Here is a 25,045-nt window from a genome sequence, read left to right on the forward strand (position 1 = left end):
TGGGATCACAGGCATGTGCCATCACACCTGGCTAATTTTTCTATTTTTAGTAGAGACAGATTTTCATCACATTGGCCATGCTGGTCTCCAACTCCAAACTTTGGGTGATCTGCCTGCCTCAGCCTCCCAAAGTGCTGGGATTATAGGCATGAACCACCGATCCCAGAATATTTTTTATTTGGAATTTTGTTTATGTACCTCTGGAATTTTTATTTGTTTATGTACCTAACCCTACTGGAACATAAGCTTGACGCAGCAGAAATGTTGCTTTGTTCATTCCTATAGCTTCCATGCTTAGAGAGGCTCTGGTAGACAGAAAGTAGGCAAAATACACTTGCCAAATGAATGAAAATGCCAATTTCAGCGTGTAGCATATAAAAGGTGCTCATGCAATGCTAGTTTTCATTTTACCTCCCTTCCGCTTTTTTTGTCATGGCTGAGAAATTGTTAAATGCTGTTGAAACTAAAGTTCTGATTTCTTTCTGCTGCCTCCCGACACTGCTGGTGCCCCACATGTGTGAACCGGGTTGTGAGGTGATGCCATCCATCTGTAGTCTGGGACAGACAGAAACTTGAGTTTGGAGCCAGAATGGAAAGCTCTGGTATCTGCCTAATTCTACCTGAATAGGACATTAATTTCAATGCTTCGTTCTTCTAAATGATTTCGAATGTTCAGATCATCAGATGCCTCCATAATCAAAAGAAATCCTTTCGAGAATAAAATGTAAATGGTTCTCAGAAGATCACCTGCTTGGCATGAGCTGTCTTGCTCTCTACTGTTATACATTTTTGCAAGTTGGCTGCACATGCAAACTTACAGATAAGTATAAAACAAAATTAGCAGCTCTCGTCTCCCCTGGCTACACACCCTGCATTACACAGATAGCAAAACCCACTGGCAGAGTGTTCCTCAGAGCTGATTCACACGGATGGTTTTTGCTCCTAATGCCAGAATATATGACAATATGCTGGAACCTGTGGATATCTGTCTGGGTGAGTAGTTTTTGTGTGAACTTATATGTGCAAATAAAATCTGTTATTTTCCAAATTAAAAGTAAACCTCAAAGGCAATGGACTCCAAATGACTTGGAGAGATATGTTTTAAAAAATATGGAAAGGATATAAGGGTCTGTTAAACTCAATGACATTTGGAATAAATATAAAATTCCAGTGGTCTCCATCTTCACCTTAGCTGCATTGCTTTCTCTGGTTTACTGAAGATGATCATAGATTCTTGTCTTGAAGTGAAAAAATACAAAATGGTCATTAACTATCCTAAGATTAAATCTGTGCTTTTTTCATCCAACAGACTGTGGACAGTAACTGGAAAGTAGCTAAGAGAAAATGGTTTAAAAATGAAAAGAAATTTGCATTAAGGAAGAACGGATTTACTCATACTTTGGAAGTCAAAGAAAAATACTGCAATCCTGTCAGCACCCGGAAGGCACCATTTACTATGTGCTGCCTCTTTCATTGCAAAAGGACACAGATTGCATTTTTAGTGCAGTAAACAGCAGATTCCACTGTGGGAATCCTTGCAGTTGGTACCTATAGCAACCTCATTTAAAATGTTATAAAGCTCTAAAACATCAGAAGTATAGGCAATCAGTCATATATGCCTCCATACAGATATTCAGCCACTCACACACATACATGCTTGTCCACACACTGATAAGTAAATCATGTGTAATATGATATTACTCATGGAGTTTTACCATTGAATCTTGTTTGACAGCCATGGTAAAGAGCTGAGAAAAAGCAAATATTCTACCGTTGCAACCAGCAGCAAGAACATATTTGTGCCTAAATAGCGTATTACACCACCTGGTAAGCAACCACCTAAAAAGAACATTCTTATGATTTAAACATGGAGAATTTGACTGACATTTTAGAGTTTCTATTTGTAAGGGATGCTTTTGATGCCACACCCATGTATTTTTGGCACTCACTTTCATACACCAAAGGCTGCTACCACAAAACCTATGACTTCCTTCTGAAAAAGCTTTTTTTTCTTTTGATAACTTGGTATCAATGTTTTTCTCTCTCTTTTTTTTTCCTTCTGAGAGTTTTTGGTGGCCTCAAGGAAGAGCACAGTTAGCCTATGTTCAGAGAAAGCCAAAGGGCTGGAGAGTTAATGTCCCCAAAGCATCCCCCAAAGTCCTGACGGAAAAGAAAGGTAAGCTCCAAGACAGGGGAGCCAGGATTTGAAATATTAACACATGAGCTTCCCTGTGGCTTGGCTGGGATAATTTGGGGTGCTGTTGCCATGGTCTCCTGCAGTTCCCTATCAGACTTGAGCGCCAGGTTCCACAGTGGTAACCAGTTTGATAACACTTCCCTTATTGGCCTTATTTCTTTTCCTAGGATATTTCTTCACTTTCCTACTGGTGTTTTATGGGATCCCCCCCCCCATTAAACTACTTGGATTCTAAGCCTTGTATCAGGGTCTGCTTCTGGGACAACCCAAACTAAGACACTGTCTTCAGTCTTTATTCCCTTCTGTTAGGATAAAATATAATTTTCATCAAATACTCTGGAACATACATCCCTTATGGATTCCAAAGAAATGGGATCCTCACCAAAAGCTCAAGTCCAGAAAAGTTCCACAATTAGGCATGTGCTTATTTTAACATATCAGAATGCTTCCCCCATAGCATAAATACCTGTAATGGTGGAGTAATTCTTAAAACCAATAGAAAACTTACTATAGAACGCCATTTGAATAGATCTAGGGGTAAATAGGAGGGTAGCCCTTTATCTTTTTTTCTTTTGCTACTGTCTTTTTAGTGCTACTCACATATTTTCTCAGTATAAATGTGTCCCTGAATTTCATTCTTCTGTGCAAAAAAAAATGTATTTGCTGGTTCTATTCAACAAATGCAACCAACACATTAAAATGAACACTTATTCAGCATTTCCATGCACTTGGCACTGACTTTAAAACCAATACTGTAGGCCTTACAGCTTTTCAATGTATTCCAGAGATAAGCCTTCAACATATGGAAAAACATAAAATAAATGTTAAAAAGTATAAATATTCAAGCATGAAATTTTATGGTAATTAAAAGAATTATATGTAGAAACAGCTCCAAATGTCAAATACTGTACTGTAGCAGTAGTTCAGGTGAAAACAAGTAAAAAGATACCTAGAACTATCTGCATTTTAGGCTTTCATATTACAGATAAATTCTTAAACCAGTGACCTGAAGGCCCCAGTTCATTCTGCATGCTCTTGGATGATGTGAAACAGCAAACTATTCTGGCTGGTTACTTATAATCCGTTCATTTGATCAGTCAAGCAAAATTTATTGAGTATCCTCCCAAATACACATCAGTGAGCAAAAAAAAAAAAAAAAAAAAAAAATTCCTGCCCTCATGAAGTTTGTGTTCTAAAAAGGATAAACAGTACATTAACACAAGCAATTACATTTATAATATAATGTTAAGTACCACGACTCTAACGAACAATAAAGCAAGCATAGTAGAGCTACAGAAAAATGATCTCATGATTATTTTAGATAGGGTGGTCAAGGATGGCTTCTCTGAGGGTACCTTATTTGAACAGCAGGAACTAGCTCCCAAAGAAGTGAGAATAAAATATTCCAGGAAGGGGAAAAAGCCAGCACAAAGGCCCTGATGTAGGGATATGCTTACCATGTTAAACAAAAAATAAGAGACCAGGATAAGTAAGTAAAAGGCATGTCACAAGAGAGGAGGTGAGAGAGTGTGCAGGAACCAGGGGCTACAAGACTTACGGGCTTGTAGCTGGGACTTCATTCTGAATGGGTGGGAAGCTGAAAATATCCCTCTGGCGACTGTGTGAAGAATAGACTAGAGACTACAAAAGTAGAAGAAAGAAGACCAGCAAGGAGGCTATTCCCTCATCTAGTGAGAGACAATGGTGGCTAGTAGTAAAGGGAATGGTGAAAGTAGTAGTAGTGGAGGAAATGAGAAGTTTGAGTATTTGGGTTAGGAGAAAGAAAAATAAAAGATGACTCCCAGGTTTTTTACTTAAATAGCCCCATGAATGGTGGCACCAATTACTGAGGTAGGGACAGCTAGGCAAGAAGCAGGTTGTAGATGGGGGAAGAGATCAAGAATCTTTTTGAGGCATATTGAGTCTGAGATGTCTACTATCTTTCCAAGTAAAGTCAGTTGGCTATACTAGACCAAATTTCAGGGTCAAGTCTAGGCTGAGGATATAAATTGGAAGTCATCAGCATTTGATGGTATTTCAGTCTTGGTCCTGGGGAGCAAAATTAGAGAAAGAAGGAAAAAGGTCTCAGGACATAGTCCTGTGACAGTCACACATTCAAAAATTAAAAAGGACAAGGGAGACCAGAAAAGAAATCTAAAAAGAATCAACTAATGAGATAGGGAGAAAACAGAAAAACTTCTTTACGTTTGACCGCAGCAGGTTCCAGCTGAACACAAATGGGAATTCAGAGTCAGCTTGTTAGTGGAAATAAAAAGACAACGATCTCTCCAGGGGTCCAGCCATAAAAATTGATATAAAAGGGGGCTTTGTTTGCATAAGCAAGAAGAGGAAGAAGTTTGGATCACAGGCTTGTTTGGGGGAGAGTTGGAGAATGGAGAAAACGGAGACAAAACGCATGACATCTACCCTACCATTGAGAGAGCGCTTTAAGTCCTGACAGAAAAGAAAGGTAAGCTTAAAGAAAAAGGAGCTGGTTCCATGGCAGACCAGTATGAAACACTGAGCCTGACGGCTGCTTCAGGCCCAAGTGCCCAAGCTGGGCGAGGATTGTCCTCCCAGCTGTGCACTAAGTTGGGCATTGAGAATCTGCACTTTTGACATGGACACAGGCAATCTCATAGAGGGCACAGTAGTAAAGTTGTGAGATCACATAATGACTCAGCATTCCTTTAATACAGGTGAATTGGCAGCAGATTAGCACAGACTCCAACTCTAGAATTTAGGTCTTCACCAGTACATTTCATTCTCAATGAGCACAGCAAAACCAGCTCCTTCACAAGCACCGTTGCCTCTACCACAGGCACTGCATTCAGATATAGCTTACCTGCGTTGAAGAAGGATGCAGTCCATTCTGCCTCTGTTTTAGGAAATACAGAAACTGGTGGAGGCAGACCCAGGGCTCTCCCATCCAGATCCTTGAAGAGATATTTTCTTGGACTTACACAGTCTAATTCAGGACAGACTACTTTTCCTAAATCTTTCCTGTGAAGACAGTCAAAAAGCAACTCTTTCATTTCATGATAAGCAGCAAGAAGAAAATATACATTGGTAGTGCTAATGTTGTATAAAATAAATTCAACAGATTTTTATTATTGATAATGTGTTACATAGATATAAAATAAAACTCTTTATGAAATAATTTATTTCCCAATTATATGGTCAAGAAGAAAGACATTCTTACTAACCAAATATTTTGGATATCTTACTATGTAATCTTTATATAGATTGCTGATTTTTTAAGAAGCAAGATACAACAAAATGTTCCTCTCATAACAACTGAACATAATATAATTATTTTTAGGAATTTCAGGGGTTTGCAGCATTTCAGAATTATTATTATAAATGTCAATTTTATTTATGCTATATACAAAGAAAAATAGATATTCTCATTCAACAAATATCTATTGAAAACCTACAAATGACAGGCTGGGTAACATGACGGTAATAAAGACAAACGTGGCATCTGCACTTTCAGAATTTAGAGTCAAGTGGGCTATATAAACAATTAATAGATAATTATAATGTTGACTTACAGAGAACTTATTTTATTTCCCCTAATCTAATGCTTTGAAATACCATTAGTAATAATATTAAATATTTATTGTATACCAACAATGTATTGAGTATTATCGGCACAAAGATTCAGTTGTTAATATCACATGATTTGAATGATGGTTCTTTCAAATTTCATGTTGAAAGTTAATCTTTAATGGAACAGTATTTAGAAGTGTGGCCTTTGGGAAGTGATAAAGCTGTGAGGACTCAACTCTCATGAATAAGACAGTACCCTTATAAAAGGGCTTGAGGATGAAGAGAGTACTCTCTTGCCCTTCCATTTCTTCTCCTATATGAGAACACAGCATTTCTCCCCTCTGGAGGATGCACAAACAAGGCACCATCTTGGAAGGAGGGAGAAACCTTCACCAGATACCAATTATGCCAGTGTTTGATCTCGGACTCCCCAGCCTCCAGAACTATAAGAAATAAATTTATGTCCAGGTGCAGTGGTTCAGCCTGCAATCCCAAAACTTTGGGAGGCTGAGGCGGGAGGATCACTTGAGCCCAGGAGGTCAAGGCTGCAGTTAGCCATTGTGCCGTTGCACTTCAACCTGGGTGACAGAGTGAGACCCCATCTCCAAAAATAAAATAAATAAATTTCTGTTCTTCATAAATTATCCAGTCTGTGGTACTTTGTTATAGCAGCACAAACAGACTAAGACATGTAGCTTTACAGCTATATCAACCCGGGGTAAGACATGAACATAAGGAAAATCGGATAGTAAATTTTAAAAAGTGACAAAATAACACAAATTGCCTACCTAATCATCTTTAGGTACCTAATCATGATTCAGGGACAGGCATCAAAAAGAGATTCGTGTTAAGCCAAACACATGAATGTTCTAATTAGGGTGGCTTCTTTAGTTTTTTTTGTTGTTGTTTTGTTTTTTCTTCCAATAAAGGAGCTTGCCCCAGTGTTGTGGGAAAGAAAAAGTAATTCATTCTTCCTGTTTCTAACTTTCTACTCTCTTTCATGGCATAAAAAAATCCTATCTAATTTTCACATATTTGAATGAAACTCTTAGATCATATGCCAGAAAACAGTATTTACACCTGGTCTGAAATACCAATATCTGCTAGACCTCATAGTTCAGTTCAGAGATTCCTGTCAGCAGACACAATCTCCTTCTATCTACTAGTTCCTGCACAAAAGGCTCCCAAGGTCTCCTTCTGAAGACCACTGACACTTTACTCCAATGAAGAATGAAGAATTAGAGTCAATTTATTACCAGCAAGTTTGAAAACATCCCAAAGAAGTCTCTCTAATTGAGACAAAACAATAAAACAATATCAATAAAACTTGCACTTCATTACTTCTGCCTCTTTCATTAGCTAAAGAAAATCACATGGCTGAGTCCAGATTCAAGGGGGAGGGAAATAGCCCCTGCCTCTTTAGTGAGAGATATGTTAAAAATCATATATCACAAGGCATGAATATAGGAGGGGTAAACAATCGGTCATTAAGTTAATGTCCCTTACCATTCTAAGATTCATTTCTATTTCTTTGATGATTTTATTCCTTTTAAAAAACATGTTTAGGGTTTGAAGAATTGCCAAGTACTTCATAAATATGGCTTATTATAAATACTAGAAATTATACCTGGGTTGTAATGAAGGAAAGTAGAACTTGTTTTTATCTTTTATCTTTAGCATCCTGGTCCTCTCTGCTGTTATTGGGTGCATAATTCCACTGTTCTCTGCATTTGGTAGAATGCAGACATCCAGGTCATTGTTATAGCAACTCTTCACAAAACTAGAAAAGGTAACATCTGAAATTTTAAAAATATATATCATAACATTATATCATATAAACCACCAGCCATAAACATCGAATATACAACTAAATATTGTTATAATAATGTATACCCTAAGTTAGCTAAAGCTATCCAGGATAGCCTTAGGAGTTTACATACATCTTGATATAAAATATCTGTAGTTCTTCAATACATGGACATTGCGTGCGACAGAGAAGAGTATTTCAATACATTAAAGCTTTAAGAGCAATAAGGCTTTTCATTTGAGGCTTAATCAAAATCCATTCATTTTACAGAAAGACAAACCCACTGCCAGATAAACTAAGTAACAGGGGAGAGAGTACAATGGTACAAGAGATGTAATAGAAGATGAACTGCACCAGTCATGTCACAACTTTGATTTTAACCCTCACTGCTCAACCATCTACTAAGCAACTTCGGATGAGACACAACTTCTACATTTCAGTTTCCTCACTTGTATAATAGGAAAAATAACACCTAACCAAGACAGTTCTTATGTAATCAAGTTAAATAACTGCTGTGTTAGCCGGGAGTGGTGGCTTATGCCTGTAATCCCAACACTTTGGGAGGCTGAGATGGGATGACTGCTTGAGGCCAGGAGTTTGAGACCAGCCTGGTCAAGATAGCAAGATCCCATCTCATTATATTCAAATTTTAAAAATTTTTATTAAAAAATAATAGTTGTTGTAGAAAGCTCTTCAATATGTATAAAGCAGTGACTTTTGTAAGAAATTATAAACTACCATTGTGGCTATCAATACTCAGCAGGTTGGACAGCAAGCACTAGACCACAACGTACCTTTTTGTTGATAAAGTTTCAGAATGCTATTAAAAATTTTATTCATGGATGTATGAAATGGCACTGCCTAGATAAAATAAAACATCTTACCTTGAAGTTTCATGATTCCTGAAATTGAACGGTCATTCCTCACTTTGTGCCATGGCTCCTGAGGCCACTGATTTGGTTCTGAGGTGAATACAGGCCACAGAATACCAACTCGACCTCCCCTTGGATTGGAAGGAGCTCTATCTGTTGATGTCAAGTTGGCTGAGTGAGGCTTCACTTTGTCCTGAATGCAATCAAAAGAAGAGCTGGTGGCCACAATGACAGAATTCCTAAGCACAATCTGCACTTTTTTGATGGAATTTTGTGGAGCAGAAAATACATACACTACTGCCAAAAGACCAATAGTATTGTCTACCAGGGTAATGTTCTCTATCTCCACGCTGTTCTCTACATGTAACATGGCACCATAGTCAAAGTTCTTGAAAGCCAAGAAGCCAGAGATTCTGGTACAGTTGTCAAGTCCACTTTCCTTATAGAGATGAAGGCCATGAAGATTTGAATGCGCCACATTGTCAGACCAAAGCAGTTCACAAGAGGAGCACTTGTGGCCTCGGATGTGAAAGCCAAGTCTCTCTGATCCTGCCACAACGTTGCCATGGAGGTTGATGTCCTTTACCTGGTTCACTTTGATTCCTGCCACCCAAATGGTGGACCACGCTGGCTGTGTCATCAGAACCACAAGGTTATTAGTGACAGTATAGGCCTGACCCTCTAAATCTATGCCATGGCCAGTTGTGCCAAACACAATATTGTCATTTAAAAGTACCCCATGACTGGCAGCTGCATGAATGCCCCCGCCACAGCTCTGGTGCAGAGTAGATGATATGATCCAGGATCCTGCTGATACATTACTGAATTCAACAGATGAGTACAATGGTGACCCAAAGTTCTGAATTTCCACATTAAGAAGTTGAAGGACACCTATAAACAAATGCATGTCATCAGGTACTTTCCTCTTCCCCACAAAAGGCTGAAGAATGGCCCATTTTAGGGCATTAAGATATGAAGATTTTTAATGAAAATGTAAGTTTATTCTCAACACCAACATTATATTTCACACCATAGATTCTCAACTAAAAATGTAGGAATCATTACAAGTATCACATTAATGCCTGAATTGCATGTGCAGTCTGAAGAGTCTGGTGATAGGACAGGGAAAAATGAGAGGAGAAATAGGAAAGAGGCAAACTTTGGGGATGGGCATGGCTAAGTTTAACGATTCTGTGTATTTGTTGGGGGCCGGGTCAAAGAACTGGGTAAGAATAGATTCTGGGTTTCTGGCCCTTCACCTCAAAGTCAAGTCTCCCTCTCAGTGTCTCAGTGACACCACGTGAAAGGCCACAGCCATTCCCATGAAGACACTGTACAAATGCATATTAAGCATTTCTGAAGGAGAGTATGAGTGCAAAATTTCCTTCTGCTCAGTTGATGTCCAGAAGCATGATATTCAATACATGCTTCTGATTAAAACATGGTAGGAGCAATAACATGCTTTTAAAATCACTTTAAAGATTCTGTAAAACCTTTTCAATATTTTTATCCTGACTACACTTTATTCACTGTTTCATTTTTATAATAAGATTTTCTATATCTTTTATGTGAGGAGAAAATAGTGAATTATTTACTCTCATTTGTAGTTTTATTTGTACTGTTTTAAATAGATATTATTAAAACACACTATAAAATACAGCCAGTAGGTTGATTTAAAAATACAATGATTCAGCATACATACTCTTGGTAAAATTAATAATAACATGATTCTAGATGAATTAATATGAAATAATAATGAGGTGAATTAAAAACTTTAACTCTCATAGAACACTCATTATTTGCAGACACTGTTCTAATTCTTATTCATTTATTTATTCATACTCCTAATTTTCAAAAAAATCCTATGAGGTAGATAGAATTATTATCCCCATTTTACAGATAAGGAAACTGAGGCAGAGAAGAGTGAACTAACAAGCTAGGACTTAAACTTAGGCATATGGATGGGAAGCCGCACTATCAACCCCATGCAGGCATCCTGGAAAGACAGGAAGACTTGGTGGTACAAAGGTAGCATCTCTGCATTATGATTCAGATAACTGCCCTATAGCTATGAGCCCATAATTAGTTGTGTGTCCTTTGCTAGGTAGGTCACAACTTTGGCTCCTTTTATTTCATTTTTAAGGTACTGACTAAAGTAAACTACAAAGTTATTTATCTCATTAAAAATAAAGGAAGCAATACATTTGAAGTTTCTGTTTCACTGTTTTAATAATAGTATTAATAGTATTTAAGGTTCAAAGACAGTAGAGCCTAAACCCCTCATTTCTCCACTACCTTTTCAGAAATGAGAAACTAGAACCCTTGCAAATCGGCTGCCATGAAGAAGCGAGTCCTTTTGAGAAAGACAGGCTAAGTAGAGGACCTATACGTCTACTTGGGGCCAGGCAACAGGATTCCGACGTATCTAAATTTCTCAATGGGTGCTATTGAGGAGGCATTTGTAGATGGTGTGGACATATTCACAGAACAATAAAACATCCAAAAGCTATTTCTTGGGCAATATCCCTCACCAATAATACACAGCTGAAAGGGCTGGCAAACCTGCTTTGTAGAACTTTGGCACAAAGAACACCAAATGCAAGCATAAGTCCATACATAAATAGCTTATTTTTAGCATTTAATGTGATTTTAGGATCTCTGTCAAGGCAACATGTCAGTATTATTGTTATTTCCTAGGTTTCTTATAAAAGATATTACAGTGGAGATAAATAAAGAGATGGGTAGGGCACAGAATGAGGGAGGGGCATGCAGCTCCCATACGCTCCCTGGACATGCCACCTTAGTCTAGGAAGCTCCACAAGTTCAGCTATCCAGAAGCTCTCAGGATTATTTTAATTAACAGGTTTTTTCATGTCTTATACGTCCATGGATTTGATTCATAGTTTTAAACCGTACAAGGTCTTTTTACTTCTGTGCACGTTAACCAATGACTGAAAATTAATCAATTAGTAAAGACTTAAAATGTCTTGAGCATTAAATAAAGAATTATGCAATTTTTTTTGAGACAGAGTTTCACTCTGTCACCCAGGCTGGAATGCAGTGGCATGATCTCAGCTCCCTGCAACCTCCATCTCCAGGGTGCAAGTGATCCTACCACCTCAGCCTCCCAAGTAGCTGGGACTACAGGTGCACGCCACCATGCTTGGCTAATTTTTATATTTTTAGTAGAGACAGGGTTTCACCATGTTGGCCAAGCTGGTATCGAACTCCTGACCTCAAGTGATCTGCCCACTTCAGCCTCCCAAAGTGCTAGGATTATAGGCATGAGCCACCGTGCCCAGCCTGAATGAAGCAATTATTTTATTCACAACTATTTTCCTATTTTTCCTTTTGAAAATCACTACTGAAAAATATTCCAGCAAGTTAAGTACAACTTGCTGGGTATTATTCAGGAAGAGAAGAATGATGGAGCCCTCCAATATAAAAGTAGGACTTAAAATTTGTCTTAGCCTGCTTTTCTGGTCTATAACAAATCAGTACCCATATCTGGCATCCCTGACCTACACCTGCAGATCCCTTCTTATTCAGGCGCTGGACTATGTTATAGAAAAATGTAAGCATTCTTAATGCAGGGTATAAACCTGAATTGAATTCTGGAACAGAAAAAACTGATAAAATTTGAAGAAAGTCTTGAGTTTAGTTCATGGTCATGTACCAATGTTAATGTCTTTGTTTTGACAAATATACTAGTATTATATCAGCTATTAATGGAAGAAAATTGAGTGAAAGGTATACAGGATCTCTCTATACTACCTTTGCAGCTTTTCTATAAATCCAAAATTATTAGAAAATTAAAAGTTTAATTAACAAGAACCAGGCTTGAATCTACCACTTACTAGTTGAATGACTTTCCTTACTCTTCATTAATATTTTTCATTCATATTTATTAAGTACCTAATGTACAGCAGTTACCACACTAGGAAAACAGATGAAAGACCTATTTCTCACCTCAAGGAGTTTATAAGCTAATGAAGGAGCTACATAAATAAATAGGCAATTGTACTATAGACTCTATTTCCTGTAATAGGAATATAAAATTCTCCTATGAGGATTTTAGGATTAAATAAGATAAAATTTTCACTGTGTGAAAACCAGCACAGTTTCTGGTCCATAAGAAGCACAAAATAGAGTTTCTGTTTCCCTTCCCCAGGGGATGATTTAAGGATCAGCACTGTTAGAAGTTTAGGATCAGGTCAGTCTTGCTGCTGGTTCTGCTCTGGCTTGGTGCTCAGCTGTAAGAACTGGCCTTCTGTCCTGTTCCTGTGACCATGCTCCAGCTTGGCCTGTGGTTTCAGTTAACTGGGGCCTCATCTTACTCTCTCCTTCCTGATTCCCCATCTTCCTCAACCTTCGAATGGTCTATTCTTAAAAGATTTGAACCAGCCTTTGTCTCCATCATCTAGAGCAGGGTTCTCAACCTCAACACTATTGACATTTGGAGGCAGATACTCCTTTCTTGTGGGTGGCCGTCCTGTGCATGCTAGATGTTTGGTACTACCCATACATGCCAGAAGCTCCCTCAAGTTGTGACAAGTAAAAATGTCTCCAGATATTGCCAAATATCACCTGGGGTAGCGGGCAGAAATCACCACTGATAAGGGCTTATGGAGACAGAGCTTGTTCTATTAACTAGAAATCTTAAATGTTTGATTTAAGGTCCAAACACTGCCCTTTACAAAACTGGTAAAATAGTTGTGCCAACAAACAGTGTCCCATACTGAATATATTTGGGAAGTGTTTAGATCCTTTATTCTCGGCCTTCCCCAGGCCTTTATATATTCATGTACACAACGATTTTCTAAGTTGGAGCTACAGTGACAACCAAACTATTTGATCAGGAAAGAACTTTGGAATACTGTATAAGGAACACAAGTTTAAGAAATGAGGTCCTAATCAAATAATTTTGCAGCATTCCAAAAGGGCTAAAACTTGAAAGAAACAAGAAAGATTGAACTGATCCTTAAAGCAGTCTAGAATATGGAAATCATTTTTATTTAAATTTATGCTATTAATTTATAGCATGAACTGATGCCTGCCATCAGATATAGCATGCTACTGGGAAAGAGTAATAGAAATTCAGGAAAGAGATAAAATTGAAGTGGTCATTAAATCATCTATAATTTCAAAGCAGAGGAAATTTCACATCTGCTGAAGATGTTTTCTTTGAGGTAAAATGTGCATATGTGCTGATCGCTAGTATATTATTTTAACATCACACTGATAATTAAGCACAGATTAGGACTGAAAATTCATAGCTTCTCCAAGCACAAAGGAACTATCTCATTTGAACATTTTGTTTTATAAATGAAAATTCTCACAGTTGGGATTTCTGGGTGTCCCAGATGAACAGGCTCCAACTGGTAATGCCTAGTTACTTAAAATTTCATTTACCTGAAAATTCTTCTCCGCTGGACTTCCTGAAGGACCCCACAAACAGTCTCCCCCTACATGATACGTCAGGCTGAATTTGTATATTTCGGGTCAACAGTCCAACCTCAGCAGCCAAACGAATGTGTCGGCCATCCTCCGTGACATGTACACTTCCTGGGGCAATAGGAGTTGGGGAAAAAAAAAACTTTAAAAACCTATTTCAAAAATCACTAGCTGGGGACCCAGCAAACCTGAGAAATGAAAACATCCTTTCCCCTCGGAAGTTCTACCAACATTAAGGTCTGCTTTTCCTCGGGCATTCTCCACAAAGGTCAGCTGAGAAATAAAATAACCCATTCACTTGTCTCTCTTTGGGATCAGAGTCAGAGTGTTTGAGCAAGAATTCATTTCTTCTTAATAACTGTGGGTACTGGGACAGGTCACTGGTTCAGGGAAGTCAGGGCAGATCTGTCCAATTAGTGGGGTCCCCAACCTCCTGCCTTAAATCGGTCAGCGTGAGACTTCAATGTTGGGTTGTACATTGTCCGTGGACCTCTTTCATGAGAGTGAGGAGTCCCAGATCAACTGAGGCAGTGACAGAGCAAAAGCAGCTGTGTGTAAAAGGAAAGCGAGAAGCAGCACCAGGCAGCAGCAGCGCCCTCTCATGGTGGATCTTCCACTCATCACGGCCTGAACAGCTTCCATAGCAGTGGGAACTAAACATCTTGCTAGTTTGTTTCACTGTCTACCATTTGCATTTCACCTTGCATTTTACTGAAATCATTGCTGAAGATTTCTTTTCTCTTTGCCACTTATCAAAAAAGAAATCCTCCTGGGAACATTGATTTAGACAGAGCTTTAGACATTCCTGGTGAAACCGTGGATTTGCCTCTCACGTATCAGAGACAAAAAGACATTCTCCATCCCCTTTATTTCCACAGTTTATTACTGATTAGCTATATCTCCTGGATTAGATTTATTTATTAGACTGAATCAGGAAGGTTATTGTGATTTATTACTTATGTGTAGTACATTCTAACTGTGTATTGTGTATAAAAATATTTGGTACCTTTTTTATTTTAAAAAAGGTCTGGGCTTTTTTCTTTCATTTTTTGCAGTAATAGTAATAGTAGTAGTTAATACATAAAATGTACTTCATGTCAGGAAGGACACATTTCTAAGTATGGAAAATGAAATCATTATTTACAGTAACTACAATATTCTAAGGGATTATAATTCAATGTGTCAGGAAACAAACTGGAAACTCAGTGCCCATGAGTTTCATTCTGACTTAGCCAGAAAACCACCCAGTGACCTTGAACAAGACTCAACCCTTCTGCTCTTAGACTTGCCATTATAAATAAAGAGCAAAATGTGTGTGCATGTGTATGTGTGTATGTGTATAACATCCAAGTATTCTTTAAAAATAAAGCAACAAAATTAATGAAGGAATAGAGATAAGACCATGTAGCATGAGTCTAGGGCAACAGGAAGGCATTGTTCTTCCCCTCTGAATGGCAATCAGATCTAAGGTCCCCAGCTAGGTTACCAAACATGGTCTTCCTGGCTCATTCACTTACCTTAACCAACAAACCAAAGCCTTACCAATGTGCCGGTGTTTGAGCTGTTCATAGATCCTCACATGGTGGCCCTTGACTTCTTTCACAGTGAGGACCTCTGCTTCATGAGGCTCATAAGAAGAGGAGCTAAGGACGATTTTGTCATGGGGGCGCCAATCCACTGCATCTTCTACTATAATTCTGTAACAGCATAAAAATGGCATTGGATATACTAACAGTGCAGCACAAATCATCTATTAACTCCAGAGCAAGAAAAGGAAATCCACTGCGACCAACATATCCCACCAGAGAAACTGAAATAGAAATAAGACATGACAGTGGAAAAAGGCTTTTGCAAAGTTTAATTTAGCTAATGGAGTCAGTTTTCTGGCTTGAAAATGTATATGTTACAGAGACAGTGAAGATATTCCATGACCCCTGAAATACAACAAAGGAATAAGGAACAATAAAAGTTCCAGAGGTTAGTACACATGTCTACATCAGCAACCTTCCTTCTGGATTAGGGAACAGATTCAATAATAACAGCATTTCAGAAGAGAACTTTTCTCTAATTTTCTAAAGAAATATAATGCCATTTTTCGACAACTTTGAACATTTTGGACAACTTTTCATCATGTGTTACAAATCCTACCTTCATGATGAGACAGATGCAAGTGTGAATCGTAGAGGTGTCACTTACTAGCTGTGTGACCTTGAGAAGTCACTTCACTCCTCAGCTTCATATCCTCATCTGAAAAGTGCTATATTTGTTCTTTCTGTCTTCTCTTTCATCACATTATGAAACAATGAGGATTGTGTTCATTTTTGGTGTTTTTCAAGACACGCATTGAATACAGTTTCTGTTCAGTCTTTCAATGCCACCTAGCATTCCCTCTGAATATGACTGTTTTATTTTCTTCATAGTCATTACCAACTTCAACACCATGAATTTAATTGCCTGCTTCATTAGCTAATGCCCAAAGTTTAGCAAGCTTTGATAAAGAGTCTCCTCTATAGTGAATGTTCATTCAGACAACAGTGTCCATGTGCAGGGCATTCAATCATGCAACCTTTATTGACTGAGCAAATCTTATGCACCAGACAATATAGTAGATGCTAGAGACATACGATAAATAAGACGTATGTTATTTGTATTAAAATACATAACTTAAATTCTGCCTAGCACATATATTTAAAGAGTCTACTGTATGGGTGTGTATTACACAGTATTCCGTGTAATACTATGGGAGTACATATTAATAATACAGATGTTTAATATATAGTATTAAGCCCCCAAAAGGAAACATAAATTAAACCTAATCATTTGTAAGCCAATGGCATGAGTCTAATAAATGAAATATTATAATTAATTCATATCTACGTACCTAAGGTTGGAGAAAGAGTTATAGAGAAGACAAAAAACTACTATCAATTGATGCAACTTTAATGAAGGAATTTAGAGTCTTAGCTCTGTTCCCTGATTTGCTATGACTTCCTAGAAAACTCCCAGTTACAGAATATTCAAGCAACACAAGCTTTGAAAGGTAAGGAAACTAAGTTCCAAATAGATTTAAATAACTAAATGTAAGACTAGATAAATATATGGAGCCAGTGATTGAATTAGGACAAAGGAAGACTACCGATGAAGTCCAGCATTTTTTCCACTAAATAATCTCATTTTGCCTGTCTCATTTTTAGTTCTTCAGGTGCTAAATGGTATTAGAAAAAGAGTATTCCCACATTTCATGATCTATGAAATTACAAGAAGTCTATGATCCATACAATGGAATACTGTATAGCCATTTTGAAAGTATCTTGTTGAAAAGCACTGAATTACAAGAAATTTTGTTCATGATGTATTGATTTCAAAAAGCGGGACATAAAATAATATGCTCCATTTTTTAATAAAAATAATACATGCACAGAAAATAGGAAAGATGCATGTTAAAATGTTAGCCTACCTATGGATGGTAGGATTATTAGTGATTTTCACTTAAATCTCAATTTTCTAACTTATCAGGTAGTATATTGTAGTTAGGGGAAAAAAAAGTCAATCTGCTGTATAATTGAAATTAATCCTTTACTTCATAGTTAGTATTTCTCAGTAGTCCCCAAGCTTTTTGGCACCAGGGACCAGTTTTGTGAAGACAATTTTTCCACAAGGGAGATGGATTCGGGATGAAACTGTTCTACCTCAGATCAAGCATTAGATTCTCATAAGGAGCACGCAACCTAGATCCCTCACATACACAGTTCACAATAGGGTTTGCATTTTTATGAGAATCTAATGACCCCTGATCAGGCAGGAGGTGGAGCCCAGGCAGTAACGCTCCCTTGCCCACCACTCACTTCCTGCTGTGCGTCCTGGTTCCCGATAGGCTAAGGACCTGTACTGGTCTGTGGCCCTTCCTGCTGTGCGTCCTGGTTCCCGATAGGCTAAGGACCTGTACTGGTCTGTGGCCCTGGGGGTTGGGGACCCCTGACCTAGATAATCTTATTATTATTATGTATATTGTTGAATAAAGCTCTTCAAATAATAGGTCACTATAATATTCTGAAAAGCTTCATGTGAAAGTGAGATTAAAATTCATCCACATGAGATTTTTTAGGGCAGTATTCTGTGTAATACTATGGGAGTACATACACATGATCACACATTTGTAAAAATCCATAGAATTGTTTAACATTGAACACTAATGCAAATTTGAAACTCATAAAGCCTCATTTTCTAACTTCCTTATATAAGCCATCTGCTCCAGCCAGATGAATCCGTTCACTGTCCCCTACTTTGCTCTTCAGGTCTCTCATTCTTGAAAATTGACACAAGTCACTGTGGTCACTATGCCTTCAAGAAGTCTTCAATGGGAGTCTCTTTCCACTGAATGCCCAAAGCCTCCCCACTTTCTGTACCACCATCAATTTGACATAACACATGCTGTTTATTGCCTTGTGACTGATTTTGTACTCTTGTCTTCTGTGATCATTCAACTTTTATATTGTTCATTGATATTTAATAAAAATAAGACTATATAAGGCCAGGTAGAGTGCCTCTTGCCTTATAATTCCAGTACTTTGGGAGGCTGAGGCAGGAAGATCACTTGAACCCAGGAGTTCGAGACCAGCCTGGGCAACTAGAGTGATCCCATCTCTACAAAAGTGAAAAGAAAAAAAAAATTAGCCTAGCATGATGTCACGCACCTGTGGTCCCAGCTACTTGGGAGGCTGAGGTGGGAGGATGGCTTCGGCCCCTGAGGTTGAAATTGGAGTGAGCTATGATCATGCCACTGTACTCCAGCAGCCTAGGCAACAGAATGAGACCCTGCCTAAAAAGAAAGAGAGAGAGAGAGAAAGGAAGAAGGAAGGAAAGAAGGAAGGAAGGAAGGAAGGAAGGAAGGAAGGAAGGAAGAGAAAACAAAGCAAACCAAAAAAAACCCACTATCTAAACCCCATAGCACCTAACAATGTTCTAGGAATTATTAAAATTATTAGTTCAAACTTTACATTAAAAACATGAATGAACTTAGTCTGACCTTTTCTGTTTTGGCTTCCCAAACCTTATGAGTTCATTAAAATGTATCTTTCCTCTACACTCCTGAAGTCTTTCAGGTTCTATACATCATGAGAACCATACACAGATGTCAAAGGAGCATTGCCCCTTCCACTTCTATGTCCATACAGCAACAGTGGTAACTTCAGAGGAAATTGGGGTCTCAGTATCAATAGCCTAGTTGGTTCTGCTAGTCGAATGTCAGTTTTCCTTAAATTCCAACATCCACTTTTCCTAGTTCCAGTCTTCAAACATTATGGTTACCCTTCAATCATATGAAGAAATCTTAGCTTAATGACTGGCTCAAAATCCCAGCTGTATTCTATGCCTCTGATTAGTATGACTCCTAGAGCTTCAGGGAAGAGGGGAGACTTGCTTGTTGTTATGAGCAAAACATACCTCAAATAATAAATAAGCAAAAAATTAAAAGACTTTTTTTCAACATAATTGTACCTAAATGGAAACCATATGAGAAGAGAGAAGAAATTATGAATAATCACTGTGAAAGTCTTTTTAAAGATAACTCTAAGAAAATATAAACAAAATATCAGTACAGTTTCTTTATTTTGGCATAACTTTTGACCTAGTTCAGAGAAAAATAATATTTACTAGTCAAAAATATAATACTTTATTTACAGAGAATTTTAAAATGCTTCAAAATTTGATTTAAAAGTTTTTACAAAAATGTGTAAGACATTCACGTGTAAACACCTACGACTTAAATGAATTTGTTAACACTTGTAAGATCTTAATGATAATAACTGCATTTGACCACAGGCTCAGAGTGTACAGATCACAAAACATGCCCCGTCTCACCTGCACCCCCAGGAATAGGGATGGCCACAGATTTCTGAACTCTACTAACATTTAGTCTTTTTCATTTTGTAACTTCAGTTTAAAATTTTTCTATCAGTGCCATTAAAATGTAATGAGGATTCTCAGACTGTATTAGTCTAAGCTTGATAGTGAAGAAATCGAATTCTATAATGATGCTGGTAAAGATGGTGAGTGACAACAATTATAGCTATAGTCAATAGCAATTATTTGTCTACCTGACTTCCTCTCTGCTTCATTCCAGGAAATCCCTCACACCTCATCTGAGAACTGCTCCCATCCACTATACTGAAATCTGTGAGAGCTGCAGGTTAAAGTCCCACAAACCCTTCAACAAAGGCTGGGCATAGGATCCAACCTGCATTCATTCACCAAAATCCTTCCCCTGGAATTTTGAATGAAACTGAGGGGAATTAGTAGTAACCTCCTCACTGGTGGTAAAACTAGGAAAAGCCAAACAGATCTGAGTTCACTTGCACCATACAGAATGAAGAAAACTATTCTCCAGTAGAAAAAAAAAAAGAGGTTGAAATAAAGAAGTAAAAAAGTAGAGGAGGAGAGGAAGGGCTTGATACAGTCTTCAAAATGGCTTAAGAAGGGTTACTTTTACTTGTACTTTCCACTTAAAGAGTCCCGATTGCCACAATAGCTACCCTGTCTTAAGGCTTACACTGTGCCAGAAACTGGGCTTAACACTTTATATGCATTAACTTCCTCAATCCTTATAACTATTCTATTAGCTATGTATTGTTACTCACGTAATTAAAGAAAATAAAACTGAGGCTCAGAGAGAGTAATTTACTCAAAGTTACACCTTTAGCTAACTACCTAACTAGAATTAGTCTGCCTGCCCTCAAAGTTCAAACTCCTTTTCATTGCAGAATATATTTCCAACATACCTTCCAAACATATGCCTTTCACCAGCATCATAATAGTAGTGAATTTGGGAATAGGACCCAGTAGTTTATTGGACCTCTAACATATGAAAAAAAATCATCATCTTTTAGAGGTTACATATGTGATCCTGAACTCTTGCCAATGAATGCATAAGGCCACCAACTCTATATTCTAACACTTGAACTAAGTTGTTATAATAATAGTTTGAGGAATGAGCAAAATAAATTATAGTAGTATTTGAAATTAAATTCAAGATTCTCTCATTTGTTAGATAATATGCCATTGAATCAAGAAGCTCAATAAGTTCTGATTTCTAGAAAATACACATCAAGTCAATGTAGCATTTATTGGAGCCCTTCTTTATGTTCTGCTGTGCACTAGACACTAATATACCAAATCAACAATAACAAAAATATATCTCTCCCCTATAGAAGCCACTTGGAGGAACAGGACACACAAATGTTAAACATCTTAGTGCTATGTTTTTCTTAAAATTACAAATCATAAAATCATATCTTACGTTCAGATGATGTGAAAATTTGTAGAGCCGGGGATACCTAAAGTCCTGTGTCTGATGTAATGGAATCTTTAAGGATAAGTAGGAAGTTACAGAGTCAAGGTGGAGATGCAAGAATACTGCATCTGATACTCTTATTTCATTTATTAGGTACTTAAGGAGCCAGTACAAAAGTTATTGTAGAGAGCCATGGCTGAAGTGCTGAAATGAGAATGTAGCAGATGGGAAAGAAAAAAGAAATATTCCAAATAAAATATATACAAAGAACACATCATTAATTTAACATAGGAGATAAAGGAATAGATATAATCAATTATGACATTCAATTTAAAGGTTTAGGGCCTGGAGAAAAGGATGAGGTAACAAATGACTTGATTTCTTCTTCAGTTCACAGTTTCTTCCTTGTAAATAACAGACTATGTTAATAAATCACTTCAGACACCTCATACCTGTCAAAATTACCAAAACGGTGAAAGATAACAAAGGTTAGTGAGGATGGAAAGAGAAGAGAACCCTTGCATACTGTTAGTAGAAATGTAAATTAGTACAACCATTATAGAAAACAGTTTGGAGAGTCCTCAATAATTAAAAATAGAATATGATCCAGCAATCCATCTTCTAGATATATATTCCAAGGATATGAAATCAGTATGTCTGAGATATTTGCACTCCCGTGTTCACAGCAACACTATTTGCAAGAGCCAAAATATAGAGTCAATCTAGGTACCCATCAACAAATGAATGGATAAAGAAAATGCAGTATACACATACACTCTGGAATACTATTCAGCCTTTAAAAAGAAGAAAATCTGGTCATTAGCATCAACATAGATGAACCTGGAAGACATTATGTTAAGTGAAATGATCCAGGCCCAAGAAGACAAATACCACATGATCTCACTTGCATGCAGAATCGAAAAGAGTGGAACTCATTGACCAGAGAGTAGAATGCAGGTTACCAGAGGCTGCTGGTTTGGCTGGTGGTGGGGGGAAGCAAAGGTTGAAGAAATGTTGATAAAAGAATACAAAATCTCAAATAGGAAGACTAAGTTCAAGAGATCTATTGTGCAACATAGTGACTACAGATATTAATATATTGTATTCTTTAAAAATGCTGAGTGTGGATGTGAAGTATCCTTACCACAAAAAAGATAACTATATGAGATAATACATATGTTAATTACATAGATTTAGCCAATCCACAATGCAATACATGTATCAAAACATCATGTTGCACACCATAAATACATAAAATTTTTACTTGTCAGTTAAAAAATAAAACGAAATAAGTCAATCACTTGAGAAAGAAAGGATAACAGGACAAAGAGACTGGATGTCTTATATATTTTCTTGAAAATTTAATGAGATAAGAAATAAGAAAAAATAAGAATTTGGGGGAAGTTTCCTCATAATCTAGCTCTTCTCCGTTTTCCCCTTCTCAGTAAATGGCAGAACTCCTTACCTAGTTGCTTACGTCAAAAATTTTAGAGTGATCTTTGACTCTTCTCTCTTTTCCTCAATATTCAGTCCATCAGGAGTCATGTCACTTCTGTCTTCAACATATATTTAGCCACATCTTTACTCCTCCATCACTGCCATCCTAATCTAAGTCATCACCATGTGTTACCCAAAAAATTGCCATAGCAATGTCTTAACAGTTAGTGTCTCTATTTCCACTCTTATCTCTTCCTCATCACCACCACCAATAGTCAATTCTCCACACATCATAAATCAGATTAAAGTGTAAGTCAGGCTCTGTCCATGCCTTGTTTAAAATCTTCCAATGGCCAAGATAAAACCTAACCTTTATCATAAGATTGGTTGACAAAGTAACCATTTAATTTCAAAGATCACATGGCTACCCTTCAAAGACTCACAGTAAAAGATATGCATAACACTTGTAACGGGTAAAAGCAATTTTTTGTGTCTAAATCTAACTTGTCTTGATTTATTTACAATCCAAATAAAACCTCAACAGTTTTGTTCATCAGTCTTCACAAGTCAACTCAAGCAAGCAACAACAGAGAGTAATTTAGAGATAAATTGATAAAACACAGAACAAAAGAAAGTAATTTTTCTTCAAAATATCTTGCTAAGCTTACTTTGATTGATTGTGTAAGATACAAGCTTATAAAGTTAACATGAAACTTTTCCTCTGAAGTTTTCACACTACCATTATTCATATATATATATATTCAGGCATCAAATTCTGTTGGTGAAAATTCATGAAACAGTTCATCTGAAATATGCTTATATCACAATATATTAGAAAGACTTATTGAATTGACTTTTAAGATTGTAGAGCCATGTTTAAAAAGATGGCCTAAATAAGGTCTGTAGCTCAGTTAATACCGTACCAATATCAACTTGCCAGATTTGCTAATGTTCTATAGTTAGGTAATATGCTATCATCAGGGAACACTGAACGAAGGGTATATGTAAACTACTATTTTTGCAACTTATTTTGAGTCTGAAGTTATTTTTAACATTTTTAAAAAGGTTTTAAAAAGAAAGAATTCCATAAAATGAATATACTACATTAATTGCACATCATTTGTATAAACTCATTCAATTATTCCTCCTCAGGACTGATATTAAGAAATTTTGTTTTTAATATTTGTAATATGTAGAACACATGCAATGGAATCAGACAAATCAGGGTAAAAAATCCAGCCTCAGGAATTTCTAGCTTTATGAACTTGGAACATTTACTTAACTTCTCCAGCCTCAGTTTTCATATCCATAAAATGCAGATAATAATACCTAACTTGTAGCATTGAAAGATTTAAATGAGATAATGTATGTAAAATGCTTAGTAGAGGCCTGACATATAACAAGCTTACATGATAAGAACCAAATAAATGGTAGCTAGTTAATGACTATGGATGGTTTTAATTAATAAAATTGAGTTCCTTTCAAAATAGCCTGTAGCTCAGACTCTGAATGAGGTTTTTAACACATTCTTATAAGAAAAATCCATTCATATGGTTCCTGACAAATTCCAGCTTGCTAACCTTTTAATTATAATTAAAGTTTCTTATTGATCCTTGTTAGAAATGCTTACTTCACAAATCCTTTTGAATATCAGAAAAGCACTTTAAATTCAACATGACCTAATCTGAATTCACAATCTTTTCTCTAAACTTAGTCCTCCTCAAGTGAATGACACCACTATCCAGCTACACAAACCAGAAACCAAGAATGCACTTCATATTCAATGTGTCTTATAGAGTTTATCTCCTGCCTCTAAATCTGCCCACTTCATTGCTCCTGCAGCCCCTGACTACAATTACACTGTCTCTTGCTGGGTGTCTCTGGATCTACTTTCGACATCTCCTGCTGTCTACATTCTGCCTGCAATATTTTAGATGTACAAGTATGATAATAAGTGCTACCTCCTATCCATACTACCCCCTTAAAAACCTACAACAGCTTTACAATGCTCTTAGGGTAAAAACTAAAATTCTTGATATTGCCAATGTATGTGGCCTGACACTTAATCAACTCCTTGGAACCCTGTCATGATCAGCCCCTACTCTCCACATCAACCATCATGGTATTCTTTCAGACCCTCATGTTCTCCATTCTCCCTCCCACCACAGAATCACCTCTCCACCCCCTGCTTCTCAATCACCTGTGTTGACTCCTCAATATCTAAACGTCAGAATGCCCCCAATCTCAATCCCATGCTCCAAATCTCTCTTCTACCCATGTCTTCTTCAATAATGACATCACCTACTTCCAAGATGGCTGCTTCCAAGCCCTAAATTATGCATCTGATTTTCTTCTTGGCATCTACTCTTGGTGTCTCCAACTTCGCATGCCCCTGCTGCCTTCCATCCTGACAAACCTATTCCCCTCTCAGTCTTCCC

The 25,045-nt window shown here is 37.3% G+C and overlaps 1 protein-coding gene across 2 annotated transcripts in view; it reads right to left on the reverse strand.

The window, feature by feature from the left end:
* Positions 1 to 25,045, reverse strand: part of PKHD1 (PKHD1 ciliary IPT domain containing fibrocystin/polyductin) — a 485,172-nt gene that overhangs the window by 131,358 nt on the left and 328,769 nt on the right. For both annotated transcript variants that reach the window (XM_024248417.3, XM_009241952.4), the window contains exons 56-60: positions 15,425 to 15,579; positions 13,841 to 13,993; positions 8,441 to 9,319; positions 7,377 to 7,545; positions 5,043 to 5,200 (exon numbers count right to left, since the gene is read on the reverse strand). In XM_024248417.3, the coding sequence (XP_024104185.3) occupies positions 5,043 to 5,200; positions 7,377 to 7,545; positions 8,441 to 9,319; positions 13,841 to 13,993; positions 15,425 to 15,579 (1,514 nt within the window). The remainder of the gene's footprint in view (positions 1 to 5,042; positions 5,201 to 7,376; positions 7,546 to 8,440; positions 9,320 to 13,840; positions 13,994 to 15,424; positions 15,580 to 25,045) is intronic.

Source organism: Pongo abelii, chromosome 5, assembly GCF_028885655.2.
Source record: "Pongo abelii isolate AG06213 chromosome 5, NHGRI_mPonAbe1-v2.0_pri, whole genome shotgun sequence".
Taxonomy (NCBI): Eukaryota; Metazoa; Chordata; class Mammalia; order Primates; family Hominidae; genus Pongo; species Pongo abelii.